The sequence below is a fragment of the Scyliorhinus torazame genome, chromosome 7, assembly GCF_047496885.1.
Source record: "Scyliorhinus torazame isolate Kashiwa2021f chromosome 7, sScyTor2.1, whole genome shotgun sequence".
Taxonomy (NCBI): Eukaryota; Metazoa; Chordata; class Chondrichthyes; order Carcharhiniformes; family Scyliorhinidae; genus Scyliorhinus; species Scyliorhinus torazame.
This window is the reverse complement of record NC_092713.1, coordinates 256,619,932-256,639,909: the sequence shown is the minus strand read 5'-3', so window position 1 is coordinate 256,639,909 and position 19,978 is coordinate 256,619,932. Positions and strand designations below refer to the sequence as shown.

Sequence of the window (19,978 nt, the reverse complement as noted above, 5' to 3'; positions counted from 1 at the left end):
CCCAGCTGGACAACAGAGGAGGGGACTTGGAGGAGGATCCTGTGGTTGACAGGTTCAAAGGCTGAAGGCAGATCAAGAAAGTAGAGGAAGGATCGTTTTCCAAGGTCACAGTCACATAAAATATTATTTAACAATTTTGCGACGGTGGCAGGGGCAGAAACCGAATTGGAAGGATTGAGATAATGGAGTTTCACCAAAGATTGGCATGTATTTGAGAGCAATGAGCAAAACAAACAGGCTGAATGACTGCCAAAGGAAGGACAGAGTATAAAACAATCAATGACGCAAGGATAAGAAAAGTCTGAAAAAAATGAATTCCAAGACATTTTTGACAGTCGTTATTAAAAAAAATGAAAATAAAAATTCTCGGGCTGTGGAAAGGACTAGGAATAAAACATTCAGTGCGTCTCATGGAAGGAACTGAGAATAAAATAGTCCTCATCATGACACTCATTGAATGAGAATCAATTGTGAAAATTGTTGTCGAAATGGATTGCAAAGTATAATTTATAATTTTCCATAATTAAGTTCTTGAAACTGTCCCGGAATTGTGAGAAAAGCAGGTTTTATAAAGTCCGAACAAATTTACGATAGCGTCTTTCCAGGTTGTGCAAGATACGTTAATAAAATTCAAGTTAGTTTTTTTTAAAAACTCTGATCAATTTTACAAGACAAGCTGGAGGCTGTAACATGCTGTACGTTAAACAAGAAATATAGATATTTTTTAAATCACACCTGCACCACTACGCCGTGTACTCATATCGGAAACATATGTCCATTCGTTGCTGACTGGATTATATGCTTCAACAGTACTAAGACACTGACGCGATGCTCCATCATAGCCACCTACTGCATACAACCTGCCTGAGGAGATGGAGAGTGCATTAACAATTGACACGTACATTTTATGGAAAACTGTTAAACACAACATTGTTTCTTGTTCAACATTGGTTGTCCAATAGAGGAGAGAGAGAGAGAGAGAAATGGGGTGAGGAGGGAAAGAGTGTTGAACATCAGAAGCGATGAAAGGCATCAACCTGAAATGTTAACTCTAGTTTCTCTTTCCAAAGATACCGCCAGGCCAGGCCTGCTGTGTACTTCCAGCATTTTCTGTCTTTAGATTTCCAGAATTTGCAGTACTTAGTTTTTCTACGAGAGTTTAAAAAAAAAAATTTAGAGTACCCAATTCTTCTTTTCCAATTAAGGGGCAATTTAGCATGGCAAATCCACCTACCCTGCACATCTTTTTGGGCTGTGGGGGTGAGACCCACGCAGACACGGGGAGAATGTGCAAACTCCACGCGGATAGTGACCCGGGGCCGGGAGCGAACCCGGGTCCTCAGCGCCATGATGCAGCTGTGCTAACCACTGTGCCACCGTGCCGCCCTTCTACAAGAGTTAACAAGAGTGTTTTTCCTGAATTTTATTTGGAATTCTTGGCACAAGTTCAATGTTTTCCTGCCCTGACCACCCAGAAAAGTTGTTACTTACTCCAAAGTAGCAAGGAATGAAAGTCTGCAGGAGCATCTGTGTGGAAAACAATCATGCACAGAATAAGGCCTAGATTTCACAGCATTACCCTTTCTAGCTTCAAATACCTGTGACAGAGGGCAAAACAGCTGCAGAGAAAAATTCCCATATAATGAGAGTCATTCTCAGGACTGTCTCACCAATTCTGTTTAGAATATAGATAATCATTCAGTTGAAATGATGTTCGCTGGGCACCTCCTTTCTGAAGATTTGCAGTCCGATGCATTATTAAACTTGAGTAGACAGAAACTGTAAATCCTGCTTGTGATTCTGTTTATGTGAAAAAATTGTAACAAATGAAATTCTGTAATTTCTGTCTCTGGTAAGTTGAATCTGATATGTGCATTTATCATATATGTTAGTTGTCAATACAACCATCTTCAACTGAATTATATGGAAAGTGTGGATAACACAGGATAAATAAAAAGTTCCACACATGCTCGGTTTTAAGTACTGGGCATATTTGCAACGTGCTCTTAATATGGGAAAGATTGGTTTCCAGTAGCCTCTATTCTCCAGCTAAAAGCTGAAATGTGTTACAGAACACGGTAGCATAGTGGTTAGCACTGTTGCTTCACAGTGCCAGGGCCCCAGATTTCTGTGCAGAGTCTGCACGTTCTCCCTGTGTCTGCGTGGGTTTCCTCCGGGTGCTCCGGCTTCCTCCCACAAGTCCCAAAAGACGTGCTGTTAGGTGAATGGGACATTCTGAATTCTCCCTCTATGTACCCGAAGAAGGGGCGAAATGTGGCGACTAGGGGCTTTTCACAGTAACCGATTAGTACCGATTAGAAGTGGATCTGTTCTGAAATGTGGAAAGTACAAGATGCTTTCATTAAAGTGCATAGACACTGGGCCGAAGGGCACCTTCAGCACTGTATTATTCTATGATTCTGTGAAAATTACACAATCAAGAAGGGCTTCGGGGTGAATGTGTGTTTGAAATCACCAACACCAACTCACTAATGATTCTATGATTAACACAAACCTTGTGAAGTTTTATATTGTTCTCTCTATCAAAACATGCTGTGGGTGCAAGTGCACTGTGTGCATTCCCCTCTGCTGTGCAGGTTCAAGAATTTTGCATTATCATGCTAGTGAAAGAACGCCCAGAAACATGTCAATAAGATAAATAGACATTTAGCATGCAACAGGCCAGTGACAAGGTAAAGACTACACGGTGACTTACAGCCTTCGGGAGAACTGGCCCTCTTAAAAAAAGACTGTAAAAAGAATAATCTTTAAATAAACCATTCACTTTGGGAAGCAACAAAAGATGTATGATCAGATTTTTCATGCAAATAACGGGCGCTATTCTCCCCCCCCCTCCACGCCGGGTGGGAGAATCGCCGGGGCGCCGTGCGAATTGCGCCACACCGCCCCGATCCCCGCACGCGATTCTCCCATCCCCTGGAAAACAGCGGCGCACGATTCGCACGGGCCGCTCGGAGAACTGGCGAGCGGCGATTCTCCCGCCCGGATGGGCCCAGTGGCCGCGACGACACGACAGGTTCACGCCGGCGCCGGCCACCCATGGTCGCTGCCGGCGGGAACTCTGCGTGAACGCTGGGGGGGGGGGGCGCGGTATGTTGGGGGGGGGCTCCTTCACCGGGGTGGCCTCCGATGGGGTCTGGCCCGCGATCGGAGCCCACCGATCGGCGGGCCGGCCACTTCCCCCCGGGCCTACCTCCTTCCGCGCGCGGCCCCAAAACCCCGGCGCCATTTTGGTGAGGGGCCGGCGTGCGTAAGACGTTCCCCACGCATGCGCAGGATGGCGCGGCCCAACTGCGCATGCACGGGTTGGCGCGGCGAAGGACGCTGGAGCGTCCTACGGGGGCCAGAATAGGTTGTGCCCGGGCCCTGTTCGCGCCGTCGTGAAACGCAACGGCGTTCACGACGGCGCAAACACTTGGCCTCCATATCGGACAATCGCCCCCAGTATTTTGGGGTCAGAATGAATGAAGAAAGGAATTATTTTTTTATTTTATTCAAACTATAAGACAACCTTTAAGCTTAGGGCTCAAAGATCAAGTAATTAAAATTATTTTGTTTCATAACTTTTATCTATTTACTGGATAATAGTTAGGAATAACAATCGTTTCAGAAAATATATGGGGCTACAAAACATCGTTATTTTTTTCTCTTACCTTCCACAACCCCAACACCAACGCTACTTCTTCGTGTGTTCATGGGAGCCACGAAAAACCATTCGTTGATTTTAGAATTATAAGCCTCCACTGATGATAATCCTACTTAACAGGGGGAAAATTATATTATCACCTCATTTCCAGAACTAAGAGTAATAAAACAAGCATAAAAGTGAGGATACACTTGTTATTGGATGAACCAACAGCTGAGGGTTAAGAATATTCCTTAGCGAAATGAAGCCAAGCCTCAGGAGTTTAAATGGATTGGGAAGAGCATGTGACAGTGCTAGTTGCACAGGGTCAGTTTGAAGAAACATGCTTTGGTTCACACCTTTGTTCCTGCTCTAAATCATAACTCCTGTAATTGAGTTAAGTGGACTTTTAGACAGTAATCTTTGCTAATCACAACTAATCATTCAACATAGAATTCCTACAATGCAGAAGGAGGCCATTCGGCCCAGCGAGTCTTTACCGACCCTTCGAATGAGCACTAAGCCCATTTACGAGTGTCCACCCCGCCCTATCTCTGTAATCCCATAACCTGACCTGCACATCCATGGACATAAACGGGCAATTTATCATGGCCAATCCACCTAACCCGCACATCTTTCAGAACTTGTAGGAGGAAACAGGAGCACCCAGAGGAAACCCACGCAGATACAGGGGGAAAGTGCAAACTCCACAGTCACCCAAGGGCGGAACTGAACCTGGGTCCCTGGCGCTGTGAGGCAGCAGTGCTAGTCACTGTGCCATCGAACCGCCCGACCAACAGTAATCACTATCACTAATAATTTTGTATTTGTTACAAATCAGCAATAATAGTTATATATAGAAAGAAATTGGATTACAAAATTATTGACATTTTGTAGGGAATGTGGGCATCGCTGGGAAAGTCAGCATTTGTTGCCCTAATTACCCATGAATTGAATAGGAAGTTAGGAACTAGGAGAAGTAGGCAATTCAGCCCTAAGAGCCTGCTCTGCCATTCAATCAGATCATGGCTGATCTCTTCTTGGTCTCAAATCCACCTTCCTGCCTGTTCCCATATCCTTTTAAACCATTTTCTGAATCAGAAATATATCCATCTCCTTCTTGAAACCAGTTAATGACTCAGACTCCACCGCACTGTGGGGCAGCAAGTTCCACAAATTCACCACCCTCTGCGAGTAGTGCCTCCTCATCTCAGTTTTAAATCTACCACCTCTCAACCTATATCTGTGACCTCTTGTTCTAGATTGCCCCACATTTGGTCTACATTTACTTTATTCCATCCCTTTTATTATTTTATACACCTCGATCAGATCCCCACTCATCCTTCTAAACTCCTGCAAATCTAAGCCAAACTGTTTAATCTCTCCTCATACGTCAACCCCTTCATCAAGGGCAGCGCATTAGCACAGTGGTTACCACAGTTGCTTCACAGCTCCAGGGTCCCAGGTTAGATTCCCGGCTTGGGTCACTGTCTGTGCGGAGTCTGCACATTCTCCCCGTGTTTGCGTGGGTTTCCTCCAGGTGCTCCGGTTTCATCCCAGTCCAAAGATGTGCAGGTTAGGTGGATTGGCTATGCTAAAAAATGCCCTTAGTGTCCAAAAAAGGTTAGGTCGAGTTCCAGGGATAGGGTGGAGGTGTGGGGATAGGGTGGAGGTATGGGCTTAGGTAGGGTGCTCTTTCCAAAGGCCGGTGCAAATTCGAATGGCTGAATAGTCTCCTTCTACACTGTAAATTCTATGATTCTATCCCTGGAATGAATCTGGTGAACCTCCTCTGAACTGCTTCTAATGCCATCACATCCTTCCTTAAATAAGACCAAAACTGGACACAATATTCCAGATTTGGTCTCACCAGCACCCTATACAATTGCAACAATACTTATCTACTTTTATACTCCAATCCTTTGCAATAAATGCTAACATTCCATTTGCCTTTCTTTTGTACCTGCATACAGGCTTTCTGTGATTCATGAACAAAGACACCCAGATCCCTCTGCCAGATGCATTTTGAATCTGCTTTCCATTTAGATAATTTGTCTGACTATTTTTGGGGTCAAAATGGATAACCTCACACTTCATCTTCCAAATTTTGGCTCATTCTCCTTGCTCATCTATATCCGTCTGCACTCAAGCAAGTTTGTCAAGCATGACTTACCCTTCATAAAACCCCTTTGACAATGGTGGATAGCGCTTTTGTCTCTCCAAATGTTGTCATCTCCTCCTTAATGATTGATAACTTGTTGGCCATTGCAAAGGGCAGTTAAAAGTGAACCACATATAGGGCGGACAGGCAAGGATGGCACATTTCCTACCTTTTTGTGAACCAGATGGGTTTTTACGACAATTGATTATAGCTGCTTCATGATATCGATTCCAGACTTTATCATTCTAACTTTAAATTCCACTAGTTGCTGTGGTGGGATTTGAACCCATGCCCCAGGGATTAGTCTGGGCACCTGGATTACTAATCCAGTCACATTACCACTCTTTTATACATCTCCTCTGAAAACAAATGTAATTATGGCATCTTGATGCTGGTTCTTGCTGCTGATGTCCGACCCTGACTAAGTGACATTATGGGCCCGATTCTCCCCAAAACTTTCTCAGTGAATTTGTGGCGGGTTTTTCAGAGAGTTTCACTCCGGATCTGCCAGTGAGTTGCCCACCACTATTCAATGACACTTAGTCACTTTTTTGGGCCCTGAGGAGTTTCTCACTGGTTTAGCCCACACTTAGAATTTTTTTTAGCACTGGCGAGTTGAATTCAGAGATTGGGCCGCGAATTTGAAAGGCAGCTCCGATCTCTAAGTGAGCTCATGGGTCCACCCCATCCATGGGCAATGTCAACCCCACACACATGGACACTACCCCACAGCTCCCTCCCAAGTGAGGATACCCTGCTAAGGGGTCACTGGGGGTCCTCTTCAGGCCCCGCCAAGCCTCCTTACAGCACCCCTTCCTTCTAAACCCCTACCTAACCTCCCGGAGACTCCTACTTACCTGCCCTGCACACCCCACCCTACAAACCCTCCCTCCACACTCATTTTGTGGCATGACCCCCCTTGCCCCCGGCAATAATATGCTGGCACTCAGGCACCCTTGCACTGCCACCCTGGCACCCAGGCAGTGCTCCTGCTGACTTGGCAGTGCCATTTAGGAACCTTGACAGTGCCAGGGTGGCAGTGCCAAGGTGCCAGCTGGGCAGTGCCAAGGTGCCCACGTTCCAGGGGGAGAGCCAGGGGGCCACCCTGCACTGACCTTGACCACCCAGAGGTCTCCAATGGCCCGGCAGGCCCCCTGGGTGCCGTTCCGCCTGGTCCACATTTGTGCAGACCAGCACTGATCGGCGCCCGGCTGCAGCCTCCCTGGGGAGGCCAGTGAATAGAAGAAGGCCAGTGGATCTGGCGCAGGTAGGTCGCAAGTAGGTTTACGACCTACTTCCGCAAGCGCCATGCGGTCACGCTCAGTTGGGGCGGGTTCCAATTCAGATGTTTCGCAGGGTGTCGGAGAATCCTCGGGAGGTACGGAGGCTGTCAGCAGGCTCGCTACAGGCCTCTCCTGGCATTCACTGGGCACGATGCGTTCAAGCTAGAACCCAATGCGGACGGAGATTCGCACCCATTATCTTGCAGAAAAAAATTAATTTTTATATTTTTAATTTAGCTAACTAGTAAGAACAAGTTGGTGGTGAATTAAAATATAGGAATTAGTCGACAGAGGGAATGGAAGATGGTGGTCATAGAAATGCAGGAAGCAAGACCTGTGTTCAAGTCACTTTTGTAATTAATGTTGAGGAGCAATTATGTAAATTAGACAGGCCAATTAATTAATCGTGCTAACGAGGTGGATTTCAGAAATATCCAACCAACAAGATATAAAATGCTAATTTTCTCTAAACAATAAATACAATTTTAAAATGAGAAGGGACTTAGTTGGGATGAATGAAATGTATTTCAAGGACACTCACTGTACCTGTACTCCCATCAAATCCACCGACAGCATAGAGCAGTTCATTTAACACTGCTGCCCCAAGAGTACTCCGTCTCTCCTGCATACTGGCAATGGATGTCCAGTGGTCTTTCACTGCATCATACACATCCACAGTCCGGACTCTCAGCGATCCATTGAATCCTCCCACTGCATAAACACGACCACTCATGTACACAACACCTGGGAGACAGATAATAAAACAGGGCAAGTGTGACTGTGCATGTACTATAGTTATATTGTGCAATGTCCAGATATTGTAAAGTATATAGTGTCCTCTGACTGATCTGGCATCGGAATGGTTTTCTTTTCACATACGGTCATGTATCCAGTGTTCGTCCCAGCAGCCTCTTGCCTACATTTGCACATGATGCAAAATGCTTTGCTAAAGGAAATTGATTAATAAACGTACTCTGAATGCAAAGAGTGAATTTGAAACTTTGGTGTGCTAAATATTCATTTATGAGTTCTGCAGGTGTTAAATCAGAACAAAATCAAAGATGCATCCAACTTTAGAATTGCACACAAAAACCTATTGTTTTGTATCATATTGATGAGCATAATAAACAGGGCCTTTATAGTTAGAATATATTTCTGATTAGTTAATGACAACGTACATAAGCAAAAACCTGCATTTCTGCACTGCTACAGTCAAGTATGCTTTTTAAACTGAGTCACAATGCAATAGGTACTGTGTGATCATGCATTGCTCTTGTTAAGCTGACAGTAAAGAGCAAATTCAAATTTAATTGAAAACAAATAATCAAACAAACCCAAGGTTTCCAGTCTGACTTTAAAACATACCAGCTATATGGCAACCAATGGCAGAACACTTCATTGTTGCCAGCATGTCACTGGCACGGTGGCACAGTGGTTAGCACTGCTGCATCACAGCTCCAGAGACCCGAGTTCAATTCTGGCCTCAGGTGACTGTCTGTGTGGAGTTTGCACTTTCTCCCCATGTCTGCATGTGTTTCCTCCGGTACTCCGGTTTCCTCCCACAATCCAGAGATGTACAGGTTAGGAGGATTGGCCCATAAATTGCCCCTTAGTGTCCAAAAAATGTTAGGTAAGATTATTGGGTTACAAGGATAGGGTGGAGGCGTGGGCTTAAATATGGTGTTCTTTCCAAGGGCCGGTGCACTCGATGGGCCGAATGGACTCTTTCTGCACTGTCGGTATTCTATGATTCAATACCAGACAATGAATGACAAGCTGCCTTGTTTTACAAAGCAGTCAGTAACATACATGATTTAGATTAGGTAACAGCCTGATCTAAATATAGCTATGAGAGGTGCAGTATAAATAAATATACTTGGTAAAGATGTCCATGGGATGTAGATACATAGTACAATTTGTAGTAGTGGTAATGGTTCCCATGGTGAGATTTCTTTGGATGATGGGATGACAGTAGAGGAAGTACTCGTCTCAACAGACTAGAATAGGCCACGTGGCGTTCACTGCTCCTAACTGAAGTACAGTTGTGTACACAGTCACACAAGTATATAGTGAGAACAGTGCCACCTTCAGCTGTAACACTCTCAGAGGGTGAAGGTCTAATGGCTAGCGCATAATAGCAGTTAGACAAGATAACTTGTCCAACAGTATGAACATAGAACATAGAAAATACAGCACAGAACAGGCCCTTCGGCCCACGATGTTGTGCCGAACCTTTGTCCTAGATTAATCATAGATTATCATTGAATTTACAGTGCAGAAGGAGGCCATTCGGCCCCCTGAGTCTGCACCGGCTCTTGGAAAGAGCACCCTACCCAAACTCAACACCTCCACCGAACACCAAGGGCAATTTTGGACACTAAGGGCAGTTTATCATGGCCAATCCACCTACCCTGCACATCTTTGGACTGTGGGAGGAAACCGGAGCACCCGGAGGAAACCCACGCAGACACAGGAAGGACGTGCAGACTCTGCACTGACAGTGACCCAAGCCGGAATCGAACCTGGGACCCTGGAGCTGTGAAGCAATTGTGCTATCCACAATGCTACCGTGCTGCCCTTAAGAAAAAATAAATCTACACTATATCATTTTACCGGTGGTATGCCATTGGTATGCCACCAAGCTTTTGGAAAAGATAATGAGGGACAGGATATATGCATGTTTAGAGTTTTGGAAGACTCATTAGTGACAGGCAGCATGGTTTTGTACAAGGAAAGTCAAGTCTCAACAACTTGATTGAGTTTTTTGAAGAGGTGCCAAAGAAAATTGATGAGAGAAGGGCTGTGGATGTAGTTTATATGGACTTTAGTAAGGTGTTTCACAAGGTCCCACATGGCAGACTGGTATAAAAACTAAAACATATGGTGAGCTGGCTAGATGGATACAGAATTGGCTTGGTTATAGAAGACAGCGAGTAGCAGTGGAAGGGTGTTTTTCAGAATGGAGATCTGTAGCTAGTGGTGTTTTTCAGGGATCAATGCTGGGACCTCTGTTGTTTGTAGTGTATATAAATGATCTGGAGGAGAATGTGGGTAGTCTGATTAGTAAGTTTGCGGATGACACAAACATTGATGGAATTGCTGTTTTTGTTTGTTCCCTGTTTCTTCGGCCATGTTTTTGGCTTTTGTAGAGCTCGGCCGCAGAGGGAGAAGAGGGGCCCTACACGTAGGGCTGCTCTCCTGGCAGCTGGAGCCGTTTCTTTTGTAGGGCCGGGTTTGCGCCCGGGGTTTGCTGTTTGTTTCGTTGGGGGCAGGGGGCGGTAAAATGTTCTTTGGGGGCCATTGAAGCAGATAAGTTGGGCTTTCCACAGGGAAGCAGGGGCCCAAAAAATGAGGCACCTGAATAATCGGAGACAGAGGCGGGAGTGGCCGGGGTCAACATAGGTCAGCTGACTCACGGAAGCATAATGGGGGGAGAGCCAGTGTCAAGCGGGTGCTTGACTTGGGGGTTGGGGATCACGGGGCTGCTGGGGGGGGGGGGGGGGGGGGGGGATAAGATGCTGCTTTGTTGAAGGAGCCAACATGGGGGAAACTGAGGGAGAGTCGGCGGGGGGGGGCCTCCAATGGAAGGGCTCAAGTAAGCGGGGGACGCGGGCTCGTGGCTGGCTGAAAAAGGGAGATGGCTAATCTGCAGGGGAGGAGGGGGGCTAGCCCCCCATCCAGGCGGATCACGTGGAATGTGCGGGGCCTGAATGGGCCAGTCAAGAGGGCTCGCGTGTTCTCGCACCTAAAGGGATTAAAGGCAGTCGTAGCCATGCTACAGGAGACCCACCTAAAACTTGCGGACCAAACAAGATTGAGAAAAGGGTGGGTGGGCCAGGTGTTCCATTCGGGGCTGGATTCAAAGACCAGAGGAGTAGCAATCCTGGTCAGCAAACGGGTGGCTTTTGAGGCAGGGAATATTGTGGCTGACAAAGGGGGCAGATACATAATGGTTAGTGGGAAGCTGCAGGGGACTCAGGTGGTGCTAGTGAACGTTTACGCCAAGAACTGGGACGACGTGGAATTTATGAGACGCACGCTGGGTAAAATTCCGGACTTAGACTCACACAATCTGATTATGGGGGGGGACTTTAACACAGTTCTCGACCCTGTATTGGACCGGTCAAAACCCAGGTCGGGAAAGCGACCAGCAGCGGCTAAAGAACTAAGGGGTTTCATGGAACAGGTGAGGGGCGTAAACCCATGGAGATTTGCCCGACCGAGGGCGAAGGAGTTCTCTTTCTTTTCCCATGTCCACAAAGTTTACTCCCGTATAGATTTCTTTGTGATGAGCAGGGCGTTAATCCCTAGCGTGGAGGGGACAGAATACTCGGCCATTGCAGTCTCCGATCATGCTCCACACTGGGTGGATATGCGTCTTGGGGAGGAGAGTGGTCAGCCCCCAGTATGGAGGCTAGATGTGGGGCTGCTAGCAGACGATGAGGTTTGTGGGCGGATAAGGAGGAACATTAAAAATTACCTGGAAACTAACGATACGGGGGAGGTAGCGGCACCCAGTGTGGGAGGCCCTGAAGGCAGTTATCAGAGGGGAGTTAATCTCCATCAGATCCCATAGAGAGAAGAAAGAAAGAGTGGAGAAAGGTTAGTCGAGGAGATACTCAGAATAGACAGGACCTATGCGGAGACGCCCGAGGCGGGGATACTGGAAGAGCACCAGAGGCTGCAGGCGGAATTCTACCTGTTGACCACTGGGAAGACGGGAGCACAGCTGAGGAAGGCCAAAGGGGCATTCTACAATACGGGGAGAAAGCGAGTAGAATGCTGGCGCACCAACTTCGCAAGAGGGAGGCGGCCAGGGAAATTGGGGAAGTACGGGACAAGGAGGGCAACACGGTCATAGACCCAGAGGGGGTGAACAAAGTCTTTAGGGCATTCTACGGTAAATTGTATGAGTCAGAGCCCCCGCCGGGAGGGGAGGGGATGAAGCAATTCATGGACCAACTGAGGTTTCCAAAGGTGGAAGAGGATCTGGTGGAGGGACAGGGGGCCCCGATAGAGCTGGAGGAGATGGTAAAGGGTTTAGGGAACCTGCAGTCGGGCAAGGCCCCGGGGCCGGATGGCTACCCTGTAGAATTCTACAAGAAATTTTTGGAACTGCTGTGCCCACTCCTACTAAGGGCCTATAATGAGGCCAAAGAGAGAGGGACCTTCCCCCCAACAATGTCACAGGCTTCGATTTCACTCATCCTCAAACGAGAGAAAGATCCGCTACAGTGTGGATCTTATAGACCGATATCGCTCCTGAACGTAGACGCCAAACTGCTGGCCAAGTTCTTGGCTGCTAGAATTGAGGACAGTGTCCCTGGGGTGATAGGGGAGGTTCAGACAGGCTTCGCAAAGGGCAGGCAATTGAACTCCAATGTACGGAGGTTCCTAAACATCATCATGATGCCCTCAGAGGGAGGGGAGGCAGAAGTAGTGGCGGCGATGGACGCAGAGAAAGCCTTTGACCGGGTGGAATGGGAGTACCTGTGGGAAGCGCTAAGGTGGTTCTGATTCGGTGAGGGGTTCATAGGTTGGGTCCAGCTACTCTACCAGGCCCCCGTGGCAAGTGTGTGCACAAACATGGTGAGGTCGGAATACTTTAGGCTCCACCAGGGGATGAGGCAGGGGTGCCCCCTCTCCCCGTTATTATTCGTCCTTGCGATAGAGCCGCTGGCTATAGCACTGCGGACCTCAAAGAACTGGCAGGGGTTGGTTCGGGGGGGGGGGGGGGGGGGGGGGGGGGGGGGAGCATCGGGTCTCGCTTTATGTGGATGATCTGCTCCTGTACATCTCGGACCCACTAGAGGGGATGGGGGAGGTCATGCAGATTTTGAGAAGACTTTGGCAATTTCTCGGGGTGCAAACTGAATGAGAAGAAAAGCGATGTTCGTGATCCAAGCTAAGGGGCAGGAAAAGAGACTGGGAAAGTTTCTGTTGAAGATGGTCGAGAAGAGCTATCAGTACCTAGGGATACAGGTGGCTCGAAAGTGGGATGCCCTCCACAAGTTTAATCTATCCCGGCTGGTAGAGCAGATGGAGGGGGACTTCAAAAGGTGGGGCATGCTCCTGCTATCTCTAGCGGAGAGGGTGCAGACCGTCAAGATGACGGTTCTCACCAGATTCCTGTTTGTCTTCCAGTGCCTTCCCATCTTCATCCCTAAGTCGTTCTTTAAGCGGGTGAACAAGATCATCTCGGGATTCATATGGGCAAATAAGACCCCGCGAGTAAAGAGACTGTACCTGGAGCGCAGTCGAGGTGGGGGGTGGGCTGGCGCTGCCGAACCTTTGCAGCTACTATTGGGCGGCTAATATAGCCTTGATTAAGAAATGGGTATTGGGGGAGGGGTCGACGTGGGAGCGGTTAGAGGCGGCCTCATGCAAAGGTACCAGCCTAGGGGCACTTGTAACGGCACCTCTGCCGTTCTCGCCGGCCCGCTACTCCTCCAGTCCGGTGGTGGTGGCGGCATTAAAGATCTGGAGTCAGTGGAGAAGGCTCAGGGGGGTGGATGAAGCCTCAGTTTGGACCCCGATACGCAACAATCACAGATTTGTCCCGGGCAAGATAGACGGAGGGTTTCAAAGCTGGATTAGGGCAGGTATTAAAAGGATGGGGGACCTGTTCATAGACGGGACCTTTCCCAGCCTGAAAGCGCTGGAGGAGAAATTCAGTTTGCTCCCTGGAAATGCCTTCAGATACCTTCAGGTAAGAGCCTTTCTCAACAAACAGGTGGTGTTATTTCCGCTGCTACCCCCACACAGGTTACAAGATAGGGTGGTCTCCAGCACCTGGGTAGGTGAGGGGAAGGTGTCGGACATCTGCCAGGAGCTTCAGGAGGCGGAGGAAGCCCCAGGGGATGAACTTAAGGGCAAATGGGAGGAGGAGGTAGGCGGGAAGCTGGATGTGGGCCTGTGGATGGATGCCCTAAGCAGGGTCAATTCCTCTTCATCATGTGCCAGGCTTAGCTTAATCCAGTTTAAGGTGGTCCACCGGGCACACATGACGGCAACCAGGATGGGCAAGCTCTTTGGGGTGGAGGATAAATGTGCGAAGTGTGCGGGAAGCCCTGCAAATCATGTCCATATGTTCTGGGCATGCCCGGCACTTAAGGGATTCTGACAGGGATTTGCTAAGGCAATGTCCCAAGATCTTAGACACGCGGGTGGTGCCGAGTCCAGAGATAGCGATCTTGTCAGATGATCTGGGAGTTCAGGAAGCGAAAGAGGCCGACGTAGTGGCTTTTGCCTCCTTGGTAGCCCGGAGACGGATCCTGTTAATGTGGAGGGACTTGAAGCCCCCACGTGTAGAGACCTGGGTTAGTGACATGGCTGGATTTCTCAGTCTCGAGAAAATAAGGTTTGCCTTGAGAGTGTCCATGACTGGTTTCTCTCGGAGGTGGCAGCCGTTCCTCGACTTTCTAGGAAAGCAGCAAAGGTCAGCAGCAGCAGCATCCCGGGGGCGGGGGGGGGATCATTACGTAGTATTGTTCTTTTCTTTGTATACATGGTTAACATTTATTTTGTTATGTTAATTGTTGCGAACGGTTATGCAAAAAATTATGTTTTTGCCAAAAATTTGAATAAAAATAATTTAAAAACAAAAGGTAAGATCATAGAATCCCTACAGTGCCATTTGGCCAGGAGGCCATTTGGGCCATTGAGTCTGGACCTATCGTCTGAAAGAGCTCCCCACCTAGGCCCACTCCCCTGCAACCCGGTAACCTCACCTAACCTTTGAATACTAAGGGGCAATTTAGTATAGCCAATCCACCGAACCTACACATCTTTGGACTGTGGAAGGAAACCCAGGTAAAACCCACGCAGACACTAGGAGAACGTGCAAACGCTACACAGTCACTCGTGCCCAGAATTGAACTAGATCACTGGCACTGAGGCAGCAGTACTAAACACTGCGCCACGATGCCGCCCCGTTCCCATCGGCCACAGGAATCATTACTGGTCTTCAAAAAAGGAGACCAGACGTGATGACTACGCCAAGGTCTCGGGGGCCAATGTAGCCCACTCGTTTTGAGATTGGTTGCCATCTCTGTGGAGACGGGTCTTCTGATGTTGTTAGATTCCGCCCCTCACAAAGATGGCAGAAGATTCACCCCACCCCTTCTAAAAAAATAACAAATGTCAACGGTCTTGAGGGAAAACCTGCCTGTTTTCTAGAGAGAAACACGCCAGTTTTCAGTCAGAACTTGACACTTTGGCCGCGATTCTCCAGCCTCGTTATGCTCTCGCTCAAGTGAAACAAGGCTGGTGAACGGCAGAAGAGGCCAGAACTGAGAACCGCGCCACCCGCCAAACAGTTTGCGAAGCGACCGGCCCGCTTCCGTAGCCGAAATCTGGATCTCGTCGTAGTGTGGAGAGAAACCAATTATCACCACTTAACGCCCATTTCCATACAATTAACGAGAATCAACCCATATCCAATGGCCTCCTGTCATTCAGTGGCCTCCCCAGCGAGTGCGCACGCTGCCACCGATTAGTACTCCTTTTGAACAATGTGAACCTGGCGGAAAGGCTTGTGTGGGGAGGCGAGGATCCTTCTCTGCTCACATGCAAAGAACCCGGGAGGTTTGGGATTGCCACCCTAATGCTCGTGGGGGGGTGCCCTCGGCTGTGTATGGGGACACTTCGCATGGATTGACCGTCATAGATGGGTGGTTCCGCAGAGTCTGCGCCATCGTGTCGACGCCCTTGGCAATGCTCTTCAGTGATTGGGACATGCGCCTCAGCGTCTCGGTCATGCCCATCTCAGAGCGGGACTTGTCCCACGAAACCACATCCCCCAGCGAATCGGACATTCTGGCTCAACCATGGCCGTCCCCAACTGCAGAATGCCTTGGACACCTTCACTCATGGTGCCAACTTTGTGCACCAGACCTTTCACCCAGGGCAGCTGTGGTAAACCACATTATTGTCTTATATTGACTGTGCTGTATTGTACATGCCTGGGCTTGTCTAGGCTGTCTCTGCCTGTGGCTCCTCCCCTCAGGCTTCTGTATAAAAGTGGCAAGTCTCCGCCTGCAGACCCAGTTCGAAGGTTGGGGTCGCTTCGGGGGCCTCGTAGATCGGGACGTTGTTTAAAAATGAAGTCCCGATCTCTTGCTACACTGGGGAGTTCCGGCGAGCATGGCTCTCCAGTGTACAGAACGGGGCTGTGTGCAGCCTCAGCCATGCATTCCCCGCTGAGGCCCCTTATACAATGTGGGTCCCTGGCCTGTACTCCTACACTCCTCATTGAACCAGGGTTGATCCTCTGGCTTGATGGTAATGGTAGAGTGATGGATATACTGGGCCCTGAGGTTACAGATGGTGGTTGAATACAATTCTGTTGCTGCCGATAGCCCATAGCGCCTCCTGGGAGCCCCTGTTTCAGCAGCTATGTTCTGAATCTATCCTGTTTAGCATGGCGGAATTGCCACACAATACGATGGGTGGTATTTGACTCTCAGTTTGTTGTACATCAACATTGTTTTTGTTTGCTCTTCCCCTTTTACTTGCTTTGTATGTGGTTATCTTCAGAGCTATAAATGGTAACATAAAACATCAACAGAGTAGTTGTTCTTTCCTTTGCAGGTTTGCCCTGAATAGAACAGCTTAATATAGTATTTTCTGGAGATTAATTTTTCGATGTCAGTCAATGTCAATGCCTTAGACTCCTTGGGTCTCTGAAAGGATACACAAAAACCCAGACAGGCCAAATGAATGATGTTTCATACTCTTGTCAAGGAACAAAGAACAATACAGCACAGGAACAGGCCCTTCAGCCCTCCAAGCCTGTACCGGTCATGATACCAACTTTGGCCAAAAGCCTCAGCACTTCCTTGTGCCGTATCCCTCTATACCCATCCGATCCATGTATTTGTCAAGATGCCTTTTGAACGCTGTTAATGTATCGGCTTTCACAACCTCCCCACGCAACGTGTTCCTGACACCCTCTGTGTAAAAAACCTGCATCGCCGTCTCCTCTAAACGTTGCCCCATGGTCCTTAAACCTGCGGCCCCTGGTGACTGACTCCTCCAACCTGGGAAAGAGTGCCTGCCCATCTACTCTATCCATGCCCCTCGTAATCTTGTAGACCTCTATCAGATCACCCCTCAACGTCCATCGTTCTAATGAAAACAGCCCGGGTCTATTCAGCCTCTCCACATAGTTCACATCGTCCAGACCAGGCAACATCCTGGTAAACCTCCTCTGCACCCACTCCAAAGCCCCCATATCCTTTTGTAGTTTGGCAACCAGAATTTGTGCGCAATATTCCAATATTTCCATGAATGTAACGTCGGCCTAATGAGTTTCTGGAACCTTTGTCTCGACTTTCAACAAAAAGCCCAAACCAAGTGTCTTTAACCCAGCAGGAACAAAGCTGCTCCATTGTGCATAAGCAGAGACTTTAAACACATGGCACAGTACGAGGGCACCAAATGTGGATCTCCTCTCTGCAACATCATGACAGAATGTTTCTGTATCTGTTCAGTACATTTTCCCCAAAATTTATCAAGCTTGTCTGACAGACACGTAAAATGAAGAGAACTAATATTGGCAGGTCAGATCGTCGCTTCTAACTTGAGATATATTAATAGCTTTATACAAGTGGTGCAATGACACAATAGGATAGAAAGAAAATAATTAGCACTTACATAGTGCTTCATCACATTTCAGAGCTATCTCACAGTGTGTCACATGCTACAAATTACTTTGAAATAGTCAATTTATACACTGCAAGATCAAAGGAACTGCAATGAAATAAATAATCAGCTAGAATTGGTTGAGGAAAAATGCTGGAAGAGCACTGGAAAAACTCTTGTGCTTTTCTTGGAATAATGGCAGGAATTCTGAATCTCTACCTGAACCAGAACAGATGGAGACAGGGCTTTGCTTTAACATCTCAGCTGAAGGACAGCACTTCCTTAACGTTACTGTGGAGTGTCAGCCTAGATTATATAAAAGAACTTGCATTTATTTGATGCTTTTGATGTCCATGGTGTTATGGGCGAGGCGTTTTCAGAACCCCAAAATGTATCATGGAGTTCAACCAACCTCTCCCTTTAATGGATTTGTTGCTTTTCCTAGCACACGGCTGTTTCCCTAGGTGTGGGATTACAATTATGGACACGTGGGTTTTTAAACACAAAACACTGTTTATTCCATGAACTCAACTTAACATCTTAAATAAACATTGGATCTCTTAACACCCCTTACTTCAAAGATAACTCAGAAAATATTGCAACAGTAAATACCTCCTTAAAATGTTCCTTCAAACTTCCAAGAGACTTAACACCTTTAAACAGTATCACATCAGGTTAAAGGATATATATATTTTCTGTAGAATGGCAGAGATAGATTAGCTTGGTTGATTTCAGCTCCAGCACCTTGCTTTCTTCTTGCAGTTCTCTGGACACACACAGACCCCCCCCCCAACTGCTTTTTAAAGTGAAACTAAAAACCTGCAAAACTAAACTGCAAAATGCTTGACCTGACCTCAGCCCCACCCACTCTCTGACATCACTGTTTTCTTAAAGGTACATTGCTTAAACATCTAGTTCTTAAAGGCACTCTCGCATGACAATGGGATGTATAAAATGGCTTCAAACCAAATCAGTTCCTTTTGAATTACTTAGCCAACATGGCACAGAAGCAAGCCATTCAGCCCAACTAGCCTGTGTCACTGTTTATGAGCCACTTGAGCTCCCTCCCATCTTTCCACAACTTCATCCATCATCTTAACCCTCCATTTGCATCTCCAACGTATTCTTATCTAGCCTCCCCTTAAATATTTGCCTGCCAGAACCTACTTGGCTCGGCCCCTTCATGTGTTCACTTGGCACTGCCCTGGAGGGAGGGGGCGGATGATCACAACCGAGATCGCGCAGACGTAAATCCCTTTTTGGCCCTCTCGCGTGATTTAACCGGCATAACGGGCTTTGCACCCATGGGGCCGCTAGATCTCGCCCACTCTGTCTACTCCACCGACCCTTTCAGAATTTTAAAGGTCTCTATTACATAATCTCTCAGCCTTTCTCCTTTCAAGAGAAGGAAACCCAGCCTGTTCATCAGTTTCTGATATGCAAAACTTCACATTTTTGCCATCATCCTTGTAAATCTTATTGCAGCCTCTCTGGTTTTTCTATATTCCTTTTACAACATAGCAACCAGATCTGCATAGAGTAATCCAAGTGTGGTCTAATTTTAACTTTTCAATATTATCCCTCCAGAAATAAGCCCTACAGCTTGGTTTGTTTTATTTTACGGTCGTACCAATCTGTCTCGTTTTCAGTAATTTGGGCACTGCACTCCCAGATCCCGTTGCTCCGCTACTCCAGTCAGATGTTTATTTTCCAATATGCAACTTCTCTATATTTCTTACCAAACTCTAATGCCTCACACTTTTGTGTTGAAATATATATGTCACTTACTCGCATGTTAATTCGGCAAGTTTATTGATGTCCTCTTGTAATTTGTTGAAGTCCTCCTCAATACTGGCTGGCTTCCCGACCACTACACTGGTGCCATCCATAAATTTAAATTTGTGCTTTTGACTCCAAAATTTAAATGATTAACATACATTGTGAACACCAATGGTTCCAACACTAATCCTTGTGGGACCCCACCTACCAGCTTCTGTCACTCTGATTAGTTGTCCTACCCTCTACTCTCTGTCTTCCAGCCAAGCTAGTCATTCATTCAGTAACTAATCTCCCGACTATGCATGCTCAGAACTTATCCATTAGTCTATCATGTGCACCACACCACAGTCCTTTGGGAAATCAAAATTAATTACATTAAATCCAGTCTAGATTCCTGGATCGAAGCTTCAATTCACAACTTATTGAATGGGTTGTGAGGAGACATTTCAAACACAAATCACATAT

The 19,978-nt window shown here is 47.3% G+C and overlaps 1 protein-coding gene across 7 annotated transcripts in view; it reads right to left on the bottom strand.

Moving 5' to 3' along the window:
- The window catches only part of LOC140426979 (kelch-like protein 3), a 177,871-nt gene that overhangs the window by 13,451 nt on the left and 144,442 nt on the right, over nt 1-19,978 (bottom strand). For 6 of the 7 annotated variants that reach the window (XM_072512329.1, XM_072512334.1, XM_072512333.1 and 3 more), the window contains 3 exons: nt 7,637-7,834; nt 3,675-3,779; nt 736-864 (listed from right to left, as the gene is read on the bottom strand). In XM_072512329.1, coding sequence (XP_072368430.1) covers nt 736-864; nt 3,675-3,779; nt 7,637-7,834 — 432 coding nt within the window. The remainder of the gene's footprint in view (nt 1-735; nt 865-3,674; nt 3,780-7,636; nt 7,835-19,978) is intronic. The other variant, XM_072512330.1, reaches the window with a different exon arrangement.